This window comes from Sceloporus occidentalis, unplaced genomic scaffold (assembly GCF_023333645.1).
Source record: "Sceloporus occidentalis isolate IW3139 unplaced genomic scaffold, rSceOcc1.0.p SCAF_7, whole genome shotgun sequence".
Classification (NCBI taxonomy): Eukaryota; Metazoa; Chordata; class Lepidosauria; order Squamata; family Phrynosomatidae; genus Sceloporus; species Sceloporus occidentalis.
In genome coordinates this window covers 74,671,712-74,696,229 of record NW_028316987.1, presented here as the reverse complement: position 1 = coordinate 74,696,229, position 24,518 = coordinate 74,671,712, and the positions used below count along the sequence as shown (strand labels likewise).

The 24,518-nt window shown below is 38.7% G+C and overlaps 1 protein-coding gene across 4 annotated transcripts in view; it reads left to right on the top strand.

Annotated features, from left to right (window-relative positions):
- PIP4K2A (phosphatidylinositol-5-phosphate 4-kinase type 2 alpha) overlaps positions 1 to 24,518 on the top strand; it is a 116,750-nt gene that overhangs the window by 64,322 nt on the left and 27,910 nt on the right. For all 4 annotated transcript variants that reach the window (XR_016281957.1, XR_016281956.1, XR_016281955.1 and 1 more), the window contains exons 4-5: positions 3,433 to 3,585; positions 21,593 to 21,739. Coding sequence is in view for 1 of the 4 variants with exons in the window: in XM_089533354.1 (XP_089389480.1) it covers positions 3,433 to 3,585; positions 21,593 to 21,739 (300 nt within the window). In the remaining 3 variants the exon portion in view is untranslated. The remainder of the gene's footprint in view (positions 1 to 3,432; positions 3,586 to 21,592; positions 21,740 to 24,518) is intronic.

Sequence of the window (24,518 nt, the reverse complement as noted above, 5' to 3'; positions counted from 1 at the left end):
GGCTGGTGGATTTCATTAAAACTCCCAATTCAGTTCAAGCATTCTCTAAAAGTGGTCAGTTTCTGTTGAACCACAAACCTTGTATTCCTGTTATCAAAGCAAGTTAATGTTAATTTAAATGTGAATGTGGAATTCATGCAGCCATCTTTAACTTACAGTAATGTACAGTAAAGCTGGTATTCAGCAAGAGTGCTGTCATTTTAGTTACAATGGAGACTGAAGCAATGGGAGAAAGACTGGAATGAACTAAAGTAAACTAATGTACCCTGCAGTGACCTTTGTCTGTGCCCTGGGTTAGTTTAGGTGCTTAGAATATTCTCCATGTGATGAGTACTAGCCATCCCCTTGGATGCATTCATGGCAGAAACCTCAGTGCACTAGAGGCCCTCCACAGATATAGACAACATCTACTGGAAGTGATTCATTGGACTGGAGTGATTTCTTTTGTTTCAGCTGAAAATTTAGAAGCAGGGAATATTTAAAGGAAAAGAATTGGTCCATTTCATTTAAATATGGTGGCAGTTTTAGGACCATTGTTCTCTTTTTATAGTATGGTTTTTATTGGTTTTGACCAATAAATAGGACTGAAGATGGATTTATAAACACGTTTAATAAAAGAAATATTAATAATTAATCATATTAGGCATTTATAGTATGCAGTCATCTGTAGAATAGAAAAACTTGACTGTGTTGGCAATTATTATCCCTAGACATTTCTAAATTTCTAGTGGATATATAGTTCATCTATTCTAGTAAGAGTGGGTTACATCAGTGTTCAAATAGGAAAAATGTAGTAGAAACTCTGAAAAACAGAAGACTGATATAGTGCGAAGGCTATTAAGAGTTAACTTCATTGAAGTTTGGCTTGTAATGGGCTTATGATAATGGATGAGAACTCATGAGTGGTGGTGGTGGTGGTGGTGATGATGATGATGCTCAAAAAATTTCTTAGCAACTTATGTCTCTAACCAGTTTCTGCCAGGATGAGCTTTGTATTACTAAGACCAAGAACATGTTCTCCTGTCCTCACTGGAAAAGTTAATCCTGGGTAGAAATTCTTCAGGAAGCATTCACCACTGTCTGGCTATGTCATGTTTGGTCCTGCACAGAAGTTTGCGACTGTCATAGTTTTTGGACCCAAGAGATTTTGTAAGCAGAGAAGCCTTTTACTTTTAAAACCCAAGACCTCAAAATTTTTGTAAAAAAAATTCTCTTTACATCCAAGTTAAACTAAATGCTCTCCTTGTTGCTCTTTGTTCATGAACTAACATGTTGTTCAGGCTTCACTGAATGCTAGTTTCTGCTCCTTTCCCCAGTTCTTGTGGAAACCGAACCAAAAACATGTAGAACACATCGTAACATACTTTTCTTTTGATATACCACAGGTGGTAGAGAATCTGTTGGGGTTGATCATGCCGTTAGGCTGAGCAAGCCAGCTGCTTTAGGGAAATGTTTTTGGATGTAATGAAGGGGTAACACATTTGTACTGTTTAATTTATTTTTATTGTAGCTTTAGTCCCAGAAGGAAGACTTTCAGGATTTCGGTTTCAGGCACCAAAAGGAATTGAGACTAGCTTTTTACATGGGGTGGGGAGGGGTGGGGGTCTGCATATTGGCATTTGCTCTTCTGCCTCTGGCTGCTACATGTTTTGGGATAATCTAAATCTTTTGTAATCTAAAGCCCTCAAGGTGTACTACAGCTGAACAGATATGTTTTTAATGAAATAAAAATGATCTCAGCTGTTTAGAAAAGTTGAAATGAACTTAATAACAATGAGTTGTTTGGGATTTTTATTCTGAATGATGAAAACTAGGTAAGGAACAAATTAAGGCATTTGGTGAGAATAGCCTATGTGTCTGCCAGGTCTTGATCCTTCATTTAGGGGATATCCTTGCCATCAAATTTATAATACAGCCTTGATTTTCTTTTTAAGGAGGATCAAACTTGTATTTTGTACTGGTACTTGTAAGATGTGTTACATACTTTAACTTCCATAGTAAATTAAGTCCAGATCTGCACACCTTTTACAGTGGGCCCATCCATTTTATTATTTTTTTAGCACCACTTACTTCAGTAATTCTGACTTCTTTCTAGAATGCAGCTTCTCGTATATTTAATGCATATAAAGTGGGACCACTGGAAAAACCTGCATGTAAATAAAGATTCAATTAGAAACTCTGAGCGTACATTCTTGGCACCATGTTGTGATGGAACAAAGTGCTTTTTTAAACACGTCCTCATTCTTTCAGAATGACACTTGATCTTGGACAAAGTGCTGTCTCTAAAAAAATAAAATGCATTGCACTGTACTGCTACTGTAATCCTGTGTCTTAAAATATACTAAGATGAGGCACTTGCTGAGACTAGCACCATTTGAAGATACTCATTATTAAATTGCTAGGGCTAAACCTGTATTGCATTTATATGAAAATGGCTGTCTTGCAGAAAGGTAGCACAGCTGCTCATCTAATGCTTGCATTTTTGCTTTATATTAAATTTCAGCACATTATATGAGATGGGAGGGTTAGGCTTCTGTTCATTGTTGATAATGTAATGGATAGATGGCAGACTGTCAAAATCCAAGTGTAAACAATAATAGAGGTGAATTAATCATTGTAGCAAACAACATATGTAGTGTTTATTTGAAAAAAAGATAAGAGAAATATTAGTTCTGTTTGCAAGAGGCAATTCAGAAAACTTTCAGTATATAGGTCATGGCTTATAAAGTCATTTTTAAGCTGTTGTTAAAATGGTTGGGGTACCTTTACCAACATTCTGCACAAAAAAAATTTGCACTTGGCAATTTTTTGGAATACCTGAAAAGGGAAGAAAATAGAAATACACATTTATGCACAATGAGATGCCAACACACTGCCCAACCATTGCCGTGTGTGTGCGTGCTTGCGCGTGTGCGCATGTATGTATTTAGATTGTATGCCTTTGTCAGGGTTGGCTGTATTTTGTTGTTGTTTTACTTTGTTTTGCTATGTACTCTAATGGCACTATACAATAAATTATAACAACAGTCACCGTTCAGAATCATAAGCAGCAGCAAACTGATGCAAATCAATTGAGGCCTTTCTAGAAACATTTATGTTGTTCCCTCCTCCATCTTGCCTTGGTCTCTTCTTACTGAAAATACTCATTCTGAACATTCAGTGCAGCCCTTAGTTGAACCCACTGCTAGTGAAATACTTCCCTAGTGGGCTAATGTTTTATAATTGGTCTGATTTCTCAAGGAATATTATAACTCTTTTTATAGAATGCCACAATGCTGTTAAATTGATCCCTTTCACATGACCTTTCCCCAGAATATTCATGGTATGTTCCAAGTTGCAGTTATGTTTTGACAATATCATAATCCAGTTGTATACTTTGTTTTATTTGCACTGACTTTTTGTTCTGACGTTTTTTTTAAATAAATGTTACAGAATTCTCTAACAAGAAGTTGCCCTCTTGCTAACGATTCTCAAGCTCGGAGTGGTGCCCGATTTCACACTTCTTATGACAAAAGATACGTCATCAAAACTATAACTAGTGAAGATGTAGCAGAAATGCACAATATACTGAAGAAGTATCACCAGGTAATTCATTTTTTGTTTTGAAGGCTTGGGCTGGTGAAGAGAAACACTTTTTTCAGTGCATGGGAAGTTGAATTAGTACTTCACTAAATACTGTTTAAAAAATTCTGGGAGCATGAATACGTCTTTATTAAGAAGTTGGCAGAAGTTTTGCTACTTTGTTTATTCTGTATACATTTTTGAAATGTTTAGCATAACTATTTAGTCTCTATCCCCAGCAGAAGCTGAGAGCCTTATCACATGAGAAAAGAAAGCTGAAATCAAGCGGGAGAGTACAGTAATGGCTTTCTCCGTGCCTCTCCACATTTTGTTGCATCACTTCCATTCTCTTCACAAATGGTCATAAAAGTATGTCTTTCATCAAACAGATTTTTCCCCCAGTGCAACAAAAGGCACACCTTTACAACTGTCTCCCTTGGGAAGAGAACAGAAATGCTATAATAGGATGCAGGGAGGCACTCCATTTCGGCTTTCATTTCTCATACAATAAGACTTTTAGTGGAATACTGGTAATGGCATCTGCCTATTCATGTGGGTCCTTTGCTCTGTGTGTCTATATATTCAAGTCACCTGTTGACTTATGACAACCTCATTAATATCATAGCGCTTTTTATTGCTGTAGTTATGCAGATTTTCTAGGTTTTGGCCTGTCTAAGGGGAATTGATTGACTTGAGTACTATATGCTTTTTTTACTTCCAGAGTCCAAGTCAGGCTTCCTAGGGAATACAGTTTTAGCTTTGTAAAGGTTGCTAGTGTCAGTATCTTTCTTCCATAAAGTTCTCTTGTAGCCCTACTTGTTTAATTTGGCAGAATTTTGAGGGCGAACTTATATTGCTGTTATGTGCCTTCAAGACATTTCTCACTTATGGTGACCCAAAGGCAAACCTATTATGAAGTTTTTTTGGCATGATTTATTCAGAGGGGGTTTGCCATTACCTTCATGTGAGGCTGAGAGCATGTGACTTGCTCAAGGTCACCCAGTAGGGTTCCATAGTGGAGCGAGGAATTGAACCTTGGTCTCCAGAGTCGCAGTCCACCTCTCAAACCACTACACCACACTGGCTCTGAAGCTTATATTAGGCACACAATGCATTTTTTGGAACCTGATTTGAAGTACAAAATGGCAACCAGCTGAAATTACTTTGAACAAGAAAGCAAAACTTGTTCGAGATTTTGTTAAGCAAGTCTGATGCTGGAAAAAGATGGAAAGTTAATCATCTAGAATGATTTTATAATCAGAACTACGCTGAAAGGATTAGACCCACAGCAGTAGCATCTGATATTACCAGGAACGACTAGTTACAACCTCTAGTTCTTTTATTTTTTATCTACTTTTATATCAGCATGTTGAACATTTCTGTTAATGGTGTGATAGGGATAAAGGACTGTGTGACCATTTTACTTTTTAGGAATGACTTATTTTCGTGAAGTGTTCTTAAAATCTAGATGGGCAAAAGGAAAAGATTGGGGGGTGTATTATAGACGCAGAAAAACGCAAACTGCACTCCAGAGGCAAAAATAATTAAATGGCTGTACCTCAGCATTTCTTGTCAAAATTTTATAAAATATGGTTGTTACATGGAACTCATCAATCAGATTTTATGTGAAAACTTTCTTGCAGCTTAGACAGAGAAGATCCCTGCAGTGCTTTCTTCTGAGATCAGAAATCTAGATCTCATAAGAAAGGAATGTATTGGCAGATAGTAGTGGACAGGGAGGGAACTGTCTGAGTCCCTCACCCCAACTCACACCCACAACATGGATGGAAATGTAGACGGGCCTGTATCTTTGTCTACCTGTTGCTTCTAATTAGAGTAGTTTTATGTTGTGTTTTGGTGAAAATTAATAAAACAATTAAAATAATCTAACTAAAAACAGTATAAAATTCCATAAAATACACAAAAGTTAAAAATATAAGTACAACACACACTTCGTATAAAAGCCACCCTGACACTATTATATATTAAAAGCTTGCTTGAATAAAAATGTCTTTGCATGCCAGCAATAACTGTGTAACCATGTTATTAGCTTACATTTTGTATAGAAATGTACTTGCTATTGTTATTATGATTTTACAGATTTAGATCAGGATCTGTTGGTAGATCTCTGAGTGATCAGTAGTCATTCCAGGTCTGAAATATTTTAACAGTAGCAAAAACAAACCCTTTCCCCAAATTGGGCTACTAATACACTTCAGTCTCAGTTTGTTGTTGTTGTTGTTGTTGTGTGTGCCTTCAAGTTGTTTCTGACTTATAGTGACATTAAGGTGAACCTATCACAGGGCTTTCTTGGGAAGTTTCTTCAGAGGTGGTTTGCCATTGCCATCCTTTGAGGCTGAGAGAGTGTGACTTGCCCAGGGTCAACCAGTGAGTTTTCATGGCCAAACCAAGATTCAAACCTTGGTCTCCAGAGTCATACTCCAACACCCAAACCACTATACTACACTGGCTCCCAACCCTGGTACTGGCAGCCAAATCCTGGGCAAACCATGTTTTCAGAAGTACAGTGGTGCCCCGGGTTACGAAATTAATTCGTTCCGGGGCGCCGTTCGTAACCCGAAAAGCCTTCGTAAGCCGGATCGCCATAGGCGCTAATGGGGAAAAGCCGCGTTTCGTGCGAAAAAGCCGAAAAAAGCACCAAAAATTTTTTTCGTAACCCGAATAAACATTCGTAACCCGGAACAATTATTTCCTATGGGATTTTTTCGTATCCCGGAAATTTCGTAACCTGGGTATTTCGTATCCCGGGGTACCACTGTACTTTGTTTATCAATTCTGTATCCACCTTCCTTAGCCATTATTTTGTACCTACCTGCAAGTGGCAAAACACTGGTTCCTAATTAAAAAACCCTAATGAAAAATTTTGATAGGGCAGCCTCTTTTTAACTCATATTTAATTCTTGACTACATGCACATGGTGATGTTGGTTTTTATAAAATGGAAAATGAAGTCTCTCACACACAATTTTTTAATCTCTGGTTTTGTGTCTGTCCCTCTCCACCACCATAATCAGAGATCCTTATCAAAAAATAATCCTTAGGCTAACATAGGCGGGGTACAGACCGCCGATTTGCGGCGGTCTGCCGCCGCCGCCAGTAGGTCCGCGGGGGAGCCGGAGCCTTCAGACGGCCCGACTCCCGCGCGGACCGAAAAAGAAGCTCCAAAATGGAGCTTCTTTTTCCGTCGCGTTTGCGACGTAGCGAGGCGCCAGGGGCGCGCTCGCTACGTCACAAGCGGCGCGACACGTACGGACGCTCAGCGTCCGATACGTCAAGATGGCGGCGCCCATGTGGAAGGGGCGCCGCCATCTTGTCCGTATAGAATACGTACTAGGGTTAGGGGGGTGCGGAAGCACCGCCCCTTCCTAACCCTAGTACGTATTCTATACGTACTAAATGGCGGTGTGTATCCCGCCATAGGTAATTACTTCTGTGAAGCACTGACATAGGAAATATGACATGATAGGTTTAATTTACTTAGATATGTTCAAGCATGGTTGCAATGCTTATTCAGCTATTCTTGCTTGTTGGATATTGAAACACTTATACAGTATGTGGATAGGTTTATGTTCAATATCTTTAGTATCTTGCTTATCACCTTTCCTGTTTGCTTCATCCTGTATCCCAGCACAGAATCCAAGGTGGCTTAGAACAAATTAAAACAAACTACAGCTAATTTCTTATTGCACAGTACTGTTTGAGTCTCCAATTCTGGCTTGAGACCAAAAGTGTTTTGGGTGCTGGATTTATTTATTTATGGATTGTTGAATATTTGCATATACATAATGAGATATTTTGAAGATGGGATCCAAGTCTAAACATGTTTCACTTGCATTTCATATACACCTTTGTGCATGAAACAAAGTTTGCATACATTGAACCATTGGAAAGCAAAGGTGTCACTATCTCAGTCACCCATGAAAAATATTTTGGATTTTGGAGTATTTCAGATTTTGGATAAGGGATACTGAGCCTGTAATTTAAAAAAACAACAACAACCAAACAATTCTGCTAAAAGCTGGCAAGCACCTTTTTATTTAGGCAGTCCTTTAATTCTTAATCATGAGGCAGAAGGATGTTATGCTTTAAAACACACTTGTAAAAGAATTTTAAAAGTTAAATGCACAGAATATCACATCAAAAGACCCTTCTGCCAGATAAATTAAGAGCCAAAAGCCTGCCTAAATGAGAAGGTCTTTGGCTTCTGGCAGAAAGAGGAGGGAGGAACAACTGAGCCTCTCATGGCAGAGAGTTACACAGCATGAGAGCAACCATTGAGAAGGCTGTTTTGGGAACTGTGTCTATGAAACTACCTCATTTTTAACATCTTCAAGGAAGGGGTTTCTCCCAGTTCCACCGCTATCACAGGCGGGTTACACACCGCCATTTAGTACGTATTCTATACGTACTAGGGTTAGGAAGGGGCGGTGCTTCCGCACCCCCTAACCCTAGTACGTATAGAATACGTACAAGATGGCGGCGCCCTGTTCATACGGGCGCTGCCATCTTTACGTATCGGACACTGTGCGTCCGGACGTTGCGCGGCGTCTATGACGTCGCGAGTCCGCCCCAGGCGCCTTGCGACATCATAGAGGCGCCACAAAAAGAAGCTCCAAAATGGAGCTTCTTTTTTGCTCCGCGCGGGAGCCGCGCGGTGTGGCTGCTGCGGCTCCCTCATGGAGCAAATGGCGCCGGCGGGAGACCGCCGCAAAGCGGCGGTCTATAACCCGCCACAGTCATGTTTGGTGAGGACACAGCAAAGAGCTTTCTCCATGGCTACTCCCAGGCTCTGGAAATCCCTCCCGCAAGAGGTTTGGTTGTCCTGCTCTGTTCTCTTTCTTCTGGCTGGGAAACACCTTTTTTATTTAGGCAGTCCTTTAATTTTTATATCAGGTGACAGAAGGGTGTTGTGCTCTTATCTTTTTCATTATGTTTTAAATCGAATCAAAATGACCTTCATAGATTAGAAAGCTGGGCCAAAACTAACAAAATGAATTTCAACAGGAAGAAATGTAAGGTAGAAAAAATGAAATTCATAGATAAAGGATGGGGGACATCTGTCTTAACAAGACTACATATAAAAGGGATCTAGGAGTCCTAGTAGACCACAAGTTGAACATGAGTCAACAGTGTGATGCAGTGGCTAAAAAAGCCAATGTGATTCTAAGCTGCATCAATAGAAGTATAGTGTCTAGATCAAGGGAAGTAATAGTACCACTCTATTCTGCCTTGTTCAGGCTTCACCTGGAAAACTGTGTCCAGTTCCAGGTACCACAGTTCAAAAAGGATGTTTACAAGCTGGAGCGTGTCCAGAGGAGGGTGACCAAAATGGTGAAGGGTCTGGAAACCATGCCCTATGAGGAGAGACTTAACCAGGGCTTGTAAGGAGAGACTTAGGGAGCTGGGTATGTTTAGCCTGGAGAAGAGAAGGTAAGAGGTGATAGGATAGCCCTGTTTAAGTACTTGAAGGGATGTCATATTGAAGATAGAGCATGCTTGTTTGCTGCTGCTCCACAGAATAAGACCCAGAGCAATAGATGCAAGCTACAGGAAAACAGATTCCACCTCAACATTGGGAGGAACCTCCTGACAGTAAAAACTGTTTGATAGTGGAACACACTCCCTCATAGTGTGGTGGAGTATCCTTTGGAGGTCTTTAAATAGAGGCCAGATAGCAATCTGTCAGTGGTGCTTTGATTGTGAGTTCCTGCATGGGAGGGGGTTAGGCTGGATGACCCTTGTGGTCTCTTCCAACTCTATGATTCTATGAAATGTGCTTTAAATTACTTTAAATGCAGACACTCATCTTGATCATTATCCTGTTCTATGGCAATGTTCTGTTGACGGTGGCCTGTGAGTTGCTTATGGCCTTCAGTGCAGCCTGATGCTGATGCTTATGCTTAATCCATTCTGAATTTCTAAAAGCCCTTGCTCAGCCCACTCACTACCCAATTTGGCAGATTGGAGGAAATGAGATTGTGCAGGAGAAAAGGCAAATGTTTCTTCCCTGACACTGTCCATTCCAACCTGTGATGGAGGCACCGTTGTGATGGGGAATGTGTCATATATTGTCCACCTGTATTCTAGAAGGTAGAATATCTAATTTAATTTTATAACTGATAATGTCATGAACCTGACCTGGTTTGCTCCTTTGGCTATGACCTATATACTATCCTCTTAAGATTTATGATACTTAGTATCTGACAGGTCCCCTTAACAGGAACATCCTGCCTCAACTGATATATATATATATATATATATATATATATATATATATATATAAAATCTAATGTAGCCTTCCCGACTACGTATATCAATTTTAGATGGTAAGAGGTCTGTATTTGCTTCACAGCTGTGAAACACTCTCCACATGTTTGGCAGAAGCCAAACAGACTCTAAAGCAATGCAGAAACTGTTTAGGCTATCATTTGGTTACCAGGGTTAGAGAAAAAGTGTTATTTTTGTCTAAATTTTGTTGAATGCATTGTTCTCACTTTGACCACTGTAAGCCAGGATATTAGATTGAATTAAGAAAAACTGAGACATGCATTATAATTTTACACTGGTTTATGCACACCTGTTTTTGTTCAGCCTCAATGAACCAGTTCAATGTGTGTGTGTGTGTGTGTGTGTGAATTCAAACTGAAATCCATTTCTTTTATCAAATTGTATGTTGAAATGCTCTGGAGGAATTAGACTGGACCCCATTGACATGATCAAAGCACAGGGTCATGCAAAGAACAAAGCCAATAGAGATGATGACTAATATGAAATAAGTGTGTGAGTAGTGTTGTCAACTGTAGAAATTTTGATAGACATTTCTGTGCACAGATCAATGTAAAAGGATAAGAGGTTTAAATTATAAATACCCAATGCAAATAAGGTTTGCCTTTTTTATTGCAGGAAAATTCCCAAGGGCTATTCATACAACATCAGACAGTTATGTTATAGAACAAGTTATTTATTAGTGATTTTCCCCTCAGAGTTTTCTTTAGGATTGCCTATTCAGAATCATCCCAGACCTTTAGATTTCCAGGCTAAACCTGAGACCAAGGGAAAGCCACTGGTGAGGTTATTAAGCATTAAGTACCAACTACAGTTGCTATAAAGCCTGTGATTTATAGACTATAGCAAAGTGTTTGATTGTAAAAATCATGAGCAACTATGAATCATTCTTAAAGAAATGAGTGAGCCACAACGTTTGATAGTCCTGATGCCCTGTTCTCAGGGCAAAAGGCTAGTGCTAGGACAGAATACAGAGAAATGGAATGAGAAGAAATATCACAAGAAGAAAGGACTGACTAGAAAAAACTATAATGTTTGGTAAAATTGAGAGAAATAGGAAAAGAGAAAGCCCACACTCCAGATGGATAGACTTAATCAGAGAAGTCAAGGCCATGAACCCGAAGAGCTGAGCAGGGCAATAGAGGATAGAGTGATTTGGAGATCTCGCATTCATAGGACTGAAGTTGAGTTGTAGGCAGTTAAAAACAACAACATCAAACAGTTGTTTACAGCTTGTAATTCAAACATACAGGGAGAGAGAGAACTTATTTTCCTGTCTGGAAATTGTCAGATTTTTTTCCCCAAGTCAAGGTGAAATGAAGGGATTATTCCTTCTCACTTAGGGAGGGGAAATAAGGAACATTTAACCTAGCCTTCTTGCTTCTGTCCTGAAGATGGATGCAGAGCAGAGCAGAGGATGAGCTCTGATACCACAACAACTGGGAAGGAAGGAAGAAGCTAAATGCCTAGACCTGCCCAGAAAGTTTTTGCAAGTTGCAGCATCAAACGAACAAAGTCTAGGATATTGTACAAAGGTGCTGCTTTACCAGCTGAGCTGGGTTGATGTGCACACAGCCCCTTCTTTTATGACAATAAATATTTAGCTGTAAATAAATACCACATGGTTTCGGCTTCTGACAATAGCTGTATAAAGGTATCTTATTTCAAAAGTAGTCGAGTTTGGATGAAGTAAAATTAAACTCCCTTATAAAAAATGGAAAATCAAGGTTTGATATTTGAAATTTATACTTTTTTTGAACATTTTCAAACTGTGGATGCATGAATCAGTGTATAAAATATCTCTGTATAAGAAGGGCCAACTGTACTAAATTGCTTAGCATTATCAAAAGCTTATGAGTGCATGTCAATATAAAATATTAATTTAGCCATGACATGACTAAGTCATGGTTGAAAATTATGCTAATGACTGAGTTGAAAATGATTCCAGCTAGACATAATAAAATAGTTTTATCATTATTAATATAATTTTTGTATCCATTTGACCCCTGCAGGACCAGCTCAAATTCCTCTTTAGCCTTTGAGAAAACCTTAGAGAAGAAAACAGGAGTGCACAAATAAAATACTGAGCTCAAAATAAATAGTAGGGATCCAGCCCAAATTTTATTATTTTTATATATATATATATATATATATATATATATATATTCATTCCAAAAAGCAAAAACAAACTTGCTATTTTATATAAGGGACAGCATTTCACAACACCGTTGTATTTAACAAGACTTGAGCATCCACGGATTTTGGCATCCACGGGGAATTCTGGAACCAAACTCCGGTGGATAACAAGGGCCCACTGTACAATTAAGAAATGGCTCCCTACCAGTGCTTTTCAAATTTTTTTTACACATCAAAATGTGTAACATAGAATTTCTATTCTGGAACAGAAGAAATATCTACTCCAGTGTTCTTGAAATGGTATGATTACCAAGATTTGAAATTTACTATCTTTTCTCTCCCCTGTTAAGATACCTTGCTAGAGTAAGAAATAACCCCACTTGGCATTTGAAAGTTTTAGTTTCCTGTTCATTTCAAACATAAATCAGGCCCCTTAGTTAGGGTTGCCATAACCCGGCGGCCCCCGTGCCATTCACGGTTTCGGGGGGGCAGTCCCGGTCCGGTTTGGGCCCCCACCCGTGCCTTGTTCCCTGTTTGGGGGCCCGCTCTGGCCATTGCCGCTGCCGCTAATGCGGTGCCAACCCTCCTCCTCCTCCGGCTCCGCCTTCCTCCTCCTCCTCAGCGGGCCGGCGGCAGAAGCGCCGCCGCCGCCACCGCGCCCCCACTGGGAGGGCTTGCGGGCCTTGGCGTGCGCCGCCCAGGCCTCAGCAGGGGCCAGTGGCAGCGCGCGCGCCTGCCCATTCCCTCCGCACGTGCCTGCCCTCCCCCACTTCCCTCCGCGTGTGCGCGCCTGCCCCGCTTCCAGGAGGAGGAGGGGGGAGAGGAGGAGGAGGAAGGAGCCAGAGGAAGGGTGCCTGAAGGCCAGGACACAATTGGGCCAGAGGAGGAGGAGGAGGAGGAAGAGGAGGAAAGCTGAGTCAGTGGCCATTAGGTCTGCCTTGGTATTTTGGTTTTTTTAAATTATTTTTAAAAATATAAAATACTTATTTTATTTAATTTTTTTAATTTTTATTATTGCTTTTTATTTTTTATTTTATTAATTTTTATTATTGCTTGTTTTATTTTATTTTATTAATTTTTATTATTGCTTGTTTTTGTTTTATTTTATTAATTTTTATTATTGCTTGTTTTTGTTTTATTTTATTAATTTTTATTATTGCTTGTTTTTGTTTTATTACATTAATTTATATTATCAAATATATAACCCCTGCCTTGTTTTTTATTTATTTTTTCATTATTTTTTATTATTAAATATATGCAAGTGCATTTTTTGTGTATTTATGGTGCTTTGAATGCTAACAAATGCCTTTCCTGGACAATTATAGTGGTGGTGGTGGTGGTGATGATGATGATGATGGTGATATTGATATCAACAAGCCTCTGAGTCACGGCCAATGTAACTTGCTGTGATTTTTACAAACTCATGCGCAGTGAAGAAAAACCACAGTCCCTTGACCAAGTACACACTTCTGAGAAGTACAGTTGAACCCGAGGACAAGTACATTTCTGCCATCTGTCTAGGAATAATGCCAAAATGTCCTCCATTTTGATCATGCCTAAAAACATGCATTTATATTAACATTTTTAAAAAAAAAACTCAATTTTTTGCGCGTCCTCCATTTTTAGAAAAATGTGTCCTGCATTTGAAAATGTTGCCCTACATTTGTCCCGGTTTGGAGGTCCTCACTTATGGCAACCCTACCCTTAGTAGTAAGTAGGTTAAGTTAAACATAACATTCTTTAGAACTGAAAAGCATGGGGGGAGGAATGAGACATCACAGAACCATTCACCCTGTGCTTGTTGGGAAATACATGGATTATGAAGTAACTCAGGTGTGTTGAATAAATTTTATGAATATTTCCAAGCATTTTCAGAGGTTCACAGCAATCCCATCAATATTGGATATTTTAAAACCTATTTGTGAGCCAGCTTAGGTCCTTCTCTGGCATATAAACAAAATATAAATAAATAAATATTTTGTGTGCTTGATGGTTATTGGTCCAGTTGGAGTAATTTATAATATATGTTGTGTTTTCCTGTGATTTTACAATAGGTGGTGACAATTTCTTCAAATCATGTTGCATTTACTAAGAGTTTGAGTGGAAGGTGTGCAGTTGCATTTTAGCTTCCCTTATTTTACTTTATTTTACTGTTTTTCTAATGGAGGGGTTTCATTTTCAAGGACTATTGTTAAGCACTACACAAGAGTGCTGATAATGACTGTCCTGATATCCATTGCTTTTTATGTCTAACTTGTAATACAACTGGCCTAATCTTCTCATCAGTGTGGCAGAGATACCTGGCTGTGTTTCTTGTTAAATAGTCCAAATTGGCATGCTGCTGTTCTGAGGCTTGGTAAGGCACAAAAACCTTGGAAACACAAGACAAAAGTGGACAGAAATTAAACAGACCTGACAAAACAGACCTGACAACATTGTAATATGCCTGATTGTTAATTGGTAATATATCGACATTCAGAGGTCAGAAGTGAGAGAGTTCAAAAGTATGTGTGGGGGGAGGAGAGAATAATAATCAGTAAGGCTAATATTTGCTTTAGTTCTAATACTCACATGGCAGAATTAATGCCATGCTGGAATCTACTGTGTTAAATACAGAACAGAAGATAGGCTTCAAAACCATTACTGTAGTCAGCAGTGGTCTTCAGCTGTTGGCATCTGAAAATTAGCAGTGTATGGGCCCTTCATTAATAAGCTGTCCATAGAACAGTACAGTCTATGGATGTGTTTTAGAACAGGATAAATATTTTTCTATTGTGTCTCCCTATAGAGTTCATTTATCCTTTGTTTAAGGATAAATTGGTGTCATTTAATTTGTTTTAAGCACTTAAGCCGAGCGTAAGAGCCAATTCTTTAGAACATTTAATTTTTAAATATTAGAATATATCAGTATGCTATAGATGGCAGCTTGATTGTAACTTACTGTTTTTTGGCATGTTGAAAAAGTGCTAGTTACTGACATCAAAGTACATCTCCTAGGACTCCTTTTCAAATAGACCATTCTGTTTTGATGCATATGAGAACAGAGAAAGTATTTAAAGGGGCCATTCTGACTACCTTTTATCCCGGATCAGAAACCGAATTAACCACGGGAAGTTCATATTGGACCCGATGCTTCCACAAGCGAATCTGAGGCTTGCACACCTGTTCAGGGGCAAATGCCCCTTGGCGCGGGTCTTTTGAAAGTGGAGCAACAGCTGTATCTTTTGGGGGGGAAACGGGTCCAGCGAATATGAACTTGTCCCCGATCATGATTGGGGCAAGTTCAGGGGAGGGATTTAGGTCAGAGGGAGGGCGGAGGGCAGAACATTCCTCCCCTTAATTGGAGGAGGAGGAGGAGGAGGAAGGGGCCGAAGGAAGGGTGCAAAGGGCAATCGGGGTGACGGGAGCCGGAGGAAGGATGCAAAGGGCAGTCGGGGTGACGGGAGCTGGAGGAAGGGTGCAAAGGGCAATCGGGGTGACGGGAGCCGGAGGAAGGGTGCACTGGGCAATCGGGGTGACTGACGGAGCAAAGGAGCCGGAAGAAGGATGCAAAGGGCAATCGGGGTGACTGACAGAGCAAGAGGAAGGAGCCGGAGAAAGGGTCAAGTTCAGGGTAGGTCAGGGCACAGAATGGAACAAGCCTCCCTCTTGCACCAGGCAGCTTTCTCCCTCTCTTTTTATTTTGGACAGATTTACGCGCATGCTTTTTGCTACAGGGTGATACATATAGATAGAATGTGTGTCTGCTTGTGCTATGTTCCCATTCATTTGCTTGCTCCCAGCACGGCACTTTGCAAGAGGTTTTTTTTTCTAAATTAATTTTTATATGTGAGTGCTACAATGTGAATGTTACAAATTATCATTATTATTATTATCATTATCATTATTATTATTATTATTATTATTATTATTATATGTGTATGAGGCATTCCGGGGTGGCAAGGAGGGAGGATGCAGAGATGGCATTAGATTGCGTTTTGGAGTTGAAAACGGAGGCAGGGGAAGATCCATAATCTGTAGTGACCCAAATACACACAACACACACACCTGGAGGTTTTTAAATTTGACAAAATATGTACATACTGCTGCCTGTTGTTTTAAAAAAAAAAAAAAGGAGGGGGGGGAGCACACATCCGATTGCCCAATTGCTGTAGGAAATGTCACTTTGACGAAAGCGGAACTGAATTTGATTGACAGCAAAGGCGCCTTCATTTTAAATCAGTTCCGCAAGTGTGAAGTCTCCGCAAGAGCTGCAGTGGAATTCAGGGTTAAATTACCCTGATTGAGGTAAATTTCTAGTGGGCACTTGCTTCCGGAGGGATTCGGGGTGGGAGGGAGCCAAATCTGCCCAGTTCCATCCAGCGCAAATAGGTGAGTGGGAATAGGGCGAAAGAAAGAAGAATTTCATCATATGAATAGTCTTTAAACAGGAAAAAATTCTCCACCACATGTACACACTTGTATGTGTGTTCTTTTACAGTAGACTTCAGTGTAATCTGACTTAATGTATTAGCCATGGACATTTCCCAAGCTTAGTCCACAACAGTTCAGAAAAAAAACTATGGCGGGGGTGGGGAAATTTATTTTCCTTTTGTTATTCTGCCTGTGTAAGGGCATGTGTGTGCGTTCATGTGCATAAATAAATTGCCTGTATGTATTAAAAAATCTGACATCACACTGTATCAGTTAGGAAAAGCATATAATGTAGTTTTATCACTGATCTTCCTTTCAGATATTTAGAACTAAGGTTATTCAGTGGAACATTGTACCTTCTTCACATGAAATGTAATTGTTGTTCAAAGAAGGACTTCAGTTAATCCTATTAAAACGCCTGTGTCACTGCATAAATTTGCTCCAGCGACTCTCTCCTTAGAATGCTATTAAAGTGTACTTTACTTTGATGAATCCATGCATAACAAGGATAATAATTCTTTTCTCCTGGTATAAAATGGGATGGTGCAAGGCAGGGCCTTACTTCATATTCAAAGATAGATGCTGTTCTGAATTTTACCTAACATGCTTTTTCTACTGGCGGTAAGTACCATAAGCAATTGAAACTAATGGTAAACTATTGAAAAAACATCAGTTGACATCTTTTAAACCAGAATCTTCTACATTGCAGATGTTTTTCAGTAGATTCATTAGTTTAAGTGATTTTAGTTGTAGCGTTATTTACAACAGGGGGCAGCACCTGTTATCTTTCAGATGTTTTTGACCTACCGCTCCCATCACACCTAGCCAGCACAGCTGACGGTGAGAAATAATTGGAGGTATAAACTATCAACATTTGAAGGGCCACAGTCCTCAGTTTAACAGTATATTCAGTATTCCAAGATTGATGAAAGAGTAACTTTTATTTATAGCTTGTTAAGTCCTTGAAAAAGAAACTGTACCCTTTTTGCAAGACCCTGAAAAGGAAACATATAATGAAGTTTGATATGGTACAATTTTAAAATACATTGTTATCCAACCAAACATTATTTAACATTTTGAAAGTGTTTTTACTCAACATGCATTGAGTCAGGGGCCCTTTTAGGTCAAAGAGCCAATAAATGCCATTGATTAATTGATTGATTAATTAATTTCAGACTTTACTAAAAGTACACTGAAAGCCCAAGAGTAACTGGTAGACACAGATACTGCTTATTACAGTTCACTTCATACACATACTCTGCTAACCAACAGTACTCAGAATTTTTACAGTACTCAGATTTGCTGCAATCCTACCACTTTCACTTGAAGGAAGCCAGGTTTATTTAATGCCCACTTCATCCAAGTAATGCTTTGCAATTAGGGATGGGAATCTCATAGACAAAGAGGAACAACTATTTTGACACTTCTTCTCATATCTGTGCCATTTTTCACAATATGTTTCCTAGCCTTGGTCATATAACTCCATAAAATACACATGCAGAAGTGAATTGTGAAATATGCATATGTATATGCCTTCAAATGGGACCTAAAAGTTTCCTTGGCCTATTACAGAGGGCCCTTGATATCTACTTGGATTTGATTACAGGGCCCCCATGGATACCATGAAGTCCCATTATAAACAATGGGATGGTAAAATGGTATTATATTAAATATTATTTATTAAAAGGGAAAATCAAGTTTGCTTTTTTGGAATTTAAAAGAAAATATATTTTCAAGCTGTTGATGGTTGAATCCATGGATATGGGGGGGCCCGTCTGTAATTAGTTAGGACTTTGTTGGGTACATATATGGCACATTCTAGTTTGTTAGTTTTGATGTTTCCACTGGTTTTCATCACTGTTTTGTTATACTGCTGTTTCAAATACACATCATCCTAGGAAGGATTACCCCAAAGATGGCCTGTGTGGCTTTTACAAAAATAATTATGCAGACCTTGAAATTAATTCTTTGATTAACTTGTTAAGTTAGCAATTTGCTAGATTTTCCCAGTACATTCTCCTAATTTACTAGACCTTCATTACTGCTGAAATTTAATAGGTTTTAGTGAATTAGGTCGTTAATGTTTTTTTTTAGAATTTTTTGGAACAGGTGACTCTGCCTCTTTTACATTCAAGAAAACACAAAGGTCTGTCTCAGGAAAAGAAATAATAGAATTGGAGGAAATGCACCACATGATTCTGTGATTAGGTAAACTAATCTGTGTGATTTCTTTGGAAAACAGCAGGGAGATAAATTTCTGGAACCTGAGTCAGAGAGCTGAACTGAGTTTGGGAAGGAAGGATGGAAAAGAATGGGGGACTGATTTGCTGCTCAACAGGAAACCTAACCCTTGCCCCTTTAGACTTTAAAGACAGAAGTATCCCCTTCCATGGGCTGTATGGAAGGATTTTTTTTGGAGGGGGGGAATCTTTCAGGGAGAGGGATGTGCATCGTAACTCTTTTCAGTAACTTCTTCAAAATATTATGGACTAATTTCTATTGTATATTGTATAATATACAGTCTTGTGTAATGTTTGCCATGAACTACAATGAATCTAATCTCATGGCTCATGCAGTGGTCTGCACTTGGATAATTAAGAGAAAATCTTTCCCTCTACACCCATTTTTCTCCTTTGCGCTCTCTCTCTCTCTCTCTCTCTCTCTCTCTCTCTCTCTTTGTGGGGGAGAAAGAAAAAGGAGATGTAGATGAGTGGCAAACCTAACTGAAGAGGTTGTTATGACCCCACGCTTTAGGGCACCTTTCCCAATCTGACACTTTTCAGATCTGTTGGATTCCCACCATTCCCAGGTAACAATTGTTCTGGGCTTCATAGTCCATGAGAACAAAACAAATTAGATTGGAGGAAAACAACTTTAAAAGAGCAAAAAGAGTCTTTTTGAAAGCCAGTAACAAAACATGCTCCTCTTAAGTTCAAGAGCTGACAACATCTCTAAATCCTGTGGTTTGACTCCACGCTAATGTATCAGTCAACAAATTAATTAATGATAACTAAATAAATGATTCCAGCAATTGGTGTTTATGGTGATAAATTAGTTTTCCAATTTCTAACAGTGAACATTATTGAATTAATTTTCAAACCAACTGTTTCAAGCTCTGTAAACACCTCATAGTATTAACCCAAATCTGTCTCCATAGCCTTCTCTTCATGTTGTGCTATTGATGATCAAAGTGTCTAAACTAGAAGTGGCTTTACTGTGTTTATATTAGTGTTCATTCTAAATGCAGTCAACTCACATAATGTGAATCACTGTGCTCTGTATTTGGTGTAGATTTTCAAAAGATTATGTCCTAAATCCACTGGCTAGTCCCAAATAGAGTGACTCTATTGAATAAGAAGTTGGATGTAAATCCTACTAAATCAGTGAGTTCAGCCTATGGAAATGGACTGGATTTAGCAGATGGATTAAAACCTATGAAACTAAATATTACTTTCATTTGATTCATAATAACTAGTTTGGGTATAAATAAAAATATTTTCCTTAGGAAAACAACAACATATTCCAATAGTGATTGAAATGTTACTAAATCTGAGAGGTGTTATCAGTTACCAAATAATTTCTTTTTCATATTTTTGTTTTCTCAGTAGCAATAAAATTTTTGGGTATCTCTGCTTGGACTTACTGAAATGAGAAGTGAGGCTAGTATCCTGTTTAATATTTATGTTTGTAAGCCAAACATAGGACCTGGTAACTGGGGAAATGTATACACATACACACACACACACACCAAGTGTACATAGGACCTCATAACTTTGGGGGAGCTGTATCTATTGATGCACGATCTTGGCCTGCCTGAAACTTTGATTGTTTGCACAAGTGTGTGGGTATATTCTATTTGGCCATAGTAAAATCATTGACATGGGCTTGGATCTAGAGATGTATAGAGACGTTGTTGGGGGTAGCCGATTCTCTTGACAGTTGCTTGGGGATCCAGCTCCTTGAGGGAGGAGAGCTGTTAGTAGAAACTGGAGCTGAGAGGCCCCTCTACCTGCACTGAACACAACAATATGGTGCTTTGGACCTTGCATCCCTCACTGGTAGTCAAGTGTAGTTCTTTCTTCCATTATATCAACAACAGAAGAAAACTTTATTTACTGTATACAGTATATTATGCAAGTCTAGAAATTGTAGTCAAAAAGTGACTCCCAAAACCTGAGTTGACTTATCATAGGTCAATGTAAGTACTATATTTTAACTTTTGCATTAAGAAAGGAAGCATCCATTGGTGAAAGGCAAGAATATAGTCCATCCTGGAAGCACTTACCCCCCTCCCCATTGTCTTATCCCTCAAGCTTTCCATCCAGTTATGCCTCCTAGAATTTTATAAGGTCTTTGGCATTCTTTTCCTTTTCTTCATCCTTTACTAATTGACCGTAAGTTTTAGCTTCAACTTATTCATGGGTCATACCAAAATCCATAATTTGTCCCTGAAACCTGCTTTCGATTTATACATGAGGTTGACTTACAGTCAAATATGTACGATGGGTGTGTGTGTATGATGCATACTATTTTTATCTGCTAGCTGAAACAAGCATGGTACCCATTTTGATAGCCCCCATATATCTGCATGTGGCAGTCTTCAAGGCAGACATTTTTTTGTGGTGAGGGAATGCTGAGCTCTTAGAAGTGAAAACATATAGTTTCTACCTGCAGCAAGTGAACTGTGTAATCATAAGGTGCAGATCTGAAGTGAGAACTAATAGAAGAGGGAACTGGCAGATTATGTGGGCTCAGAATATTCGTGAGAAGCAAGCAGTAGCGGAGAGATATTTTAACCATGTAACATTGTTGTATGCCACTTGGCAGATATTTGTTCTTTTTTTCTTATTTTATTTGCAAACTTTTTAGCGCTCTATAAATAAATGTTAAGAAGAAGAAGACCCTGATGAGATTCTGTATCATATAGAAAAGTTTGTGTGCTCACATCTCACATTTGTTTTGATCATCCTTTTCAAAATGTGCAGTTTTCATTCAACATGGACTGTGAGAGTGCTCCAAAGAAGCTTTTCTTAGTATTTTCTGACAGTATTATTTTTCACAAAGATTTAATTGCCTGAATTTTTATTTATAGCTTTCTTGTGTCTACTACTCATGTTTTTAACAGAATGTATTAGAATTATCTATTCAAGTTCTAATACTGTAACATTTTGCTCTAGTTTATAGTGGAGTGTCATGGCAACACGCTACTTCCTCAATTTTTGGGCATGTACCGGCTTACTGTTGACGGAGTTGAAGTATATATGATTGTTACAAGAAACGTATTCAGCCATCGTTTGTCTGTTTATAGAAAATATGATTTAAAGGTGAGCATCTTCTCCTGTTTATTGACATTCAAGTAGTAGTTTTAATTGTTTTTAAATATAAACATTATTGCAATTTTTATACTAAAGTTTAGAAGTTAGCTATTACAATGCATTAGAAAAAAGAAGCAAACAATTTTGCTAAGCTGTAATAACTAAAATAGAGTTTGTGGCTTATCTAATGCAAAAACCTTTTAGGAAAATAAGGTAATTTGAGTGGCATTGAGTGTTATAAAGGAAGTGGCTTGCCAGCAGTATGCTAGCTAAAAGTAGATAAGTGCTAATGGTTGTAGTCAGAGCCATTTGAGGGGTAAAGCAAAAATAGCTGAGGAATAGCTGTATTTTGTAGGTTGCTAGACCTTTTTCTACATGCAGATTTTGTTGTAATGAATAGATCTACTTTAATGTTTAAAGCAGAGTCTTGTATCACTTTGACAAGTTAAAACTAATTTAGTTAATGTTAGATTTAAAAAATCATCGTAAGCAACTTCTATGTATGTTACTTCTTACTACTTTGACTCCTCCCCACACATGTAATATTAAGTTTAATGCAACATGCCACATTATCACATCATTGTGTGTACATGTGCGGACATGTCCATATACATAATTTTCTGATTAGAGGAGAAGAAATGTACAATGCAGTCCTGAAAGTGGTAGGTATCATGCTTTTCATTATATTTAGTGTTTTCAGGGAAAAGGGAGACAGACACAAAGATAACAGTGTTTAGCGTCCATGGATTCATTTACTGTATTTGTATATTGCATTATTAAAATATATTTCAGGTGGTTTGCCTATCATAAGAAAACATTAAATACTAAAACATCAAGGCAAAGCAATAAATGAAGCTAGCAAAACTATTGAAACAGAACTCATAGTAGTAATTTTCTAGTGGTAGACTCTGCAGATATAAAAACAACAAACTAAATGAAAATCCTGGACAAATAAAACTATCATCTGCTACCTAAAATGCAAGTGTGTGGGCAAGGAACACATTGATGAGGCTACATTAGTGAAAAAACACAAAATCTAGTCATTACTTGGAGGACTTGAGTGGTATCAAAAAAGCCTCCTCCTCAATGACAAGCAAATATGTATGAGAGCAGACAGTCCACAAAATCTCGTTTGTATTGTGTGTAGTAGTGCATGAAAAGCAAATGAAGCTATGTAAAAACCACCAAGATAGGTTTCCCTATCCATGCCACTCAGTTTATCATATTTTATATCATATTTTAATGGTGTCAGCAGCATGATGCCACCTAATTTCATGCCAACTGACTTGTATACTTTGGTTGGTACAAAACTGCTAAGAGGTCTAGAAGAATAACAGCCAGAACAGACTGGCAAAATACGCTGCCTTCATGAGGATGTGGCATATGCACACTACATGCCCCAACACCGCCTCACGCCACCCCACTGACCACACAGCAGGCAGCATCACGGCGTTTCTGTGGCATGGTATTTACATGCACCACACTGCAGAAAAACCACCCCTGTGGCAGAAAGGCCAGGTTTTTGCTAGCTCAAAAAAGAGTGGCCTGTGGTTGCCATGGCCCTGATCTGGTGCTCAAAGGGGCGGTGTGATGCTGCCCCTTTAGGCCCGTCTGTTTCGGCCCTAAGTAATGCAGCCTTCCATAGGTGGGAAACAAAATTGTTTTTCTTGCTGTACCCAGTCCTACAGTTCTGAGATTGAAGTAGTCTACAAATCCAACTGGCCTGCCAGTTTTGTGACCTCATTCACAATTAATTGGGATGATTAGTGAGATTTTAATGGTGTTTTTAGAGGGCCAGAATTTGCATATTGCATAGCCATCGTGGCAGATGGGGATGGTATTTTTGTAAGCAGACACCATTTTCCCCCACATAGTGTCTGTCTTAGAACAAATCAATAAAGTGGTATCATTCCATAGGGATGTTGTAAGGAAAAATGGTGAGTGACGGAAGGTTGCACAGCTTCACAAAAAGAGAAAACCAGTGAACCCCGCCAAAAAAGTATTCATCATTTTCCCCCTTCAGATTGTAGTGTATATGGGTGCATGCACATGTACATATGTATGTGCATTCCCAAACCTAGAAATTCAATTTGAGAAATTGAGAAAATTTAGCTCAGCACAGGCTTATTTTACTTAGTAGATAATCCTCCATTCCACATAGCAAACAATTTTTTTAATTTTAATTTAATTTTAATACGGCATGGAGGCAACCCATTCACCTCATCCCCTACTGCTGTTGAATCTTAGCAGCTGTTTGGATTCTCGGTAATGTAAGTAATAAATACATCTTCTTTGCATCTTTGTATAATCTTGCTTATTATCACTAGACTGATTACTGTACTGTAATTAGAATATATAGCGACAGTAAGGTTTCGATGGCAGTTTCCTTGACAAATTAAGTTTTACGTTATGAGTGAAGATTTCTCTAGAGAGTTATAGCAAAATTAAAGATGCTAATAATAGGACAATGAGATCCAAACCTCCATAGAGAGAGAGAGAGTTCCTTTCTTAGGCTGAATCTACACCTGCAATATAATTTGCTTTTACCTTCGTCCAGATCCCCTTTGAAGATAGAACGTTCCTCCAGTTTCAAAGTAAAAGCACATCTTTTAGACACCTGAAGGCTTTAATGCAGTTTAAAAAAACAGAAAACAAAACCATTTTTGCTCTGATTTCGAAGGGGCAGGGATTGCTTTTTAAAATTGGGCTGTAATTTTTGCTGGATTGGGGCCAATAAATTTACAAACTAGTTGTTCCATTCTGTATGCGTGTTTTTCTTTTTTGTGAT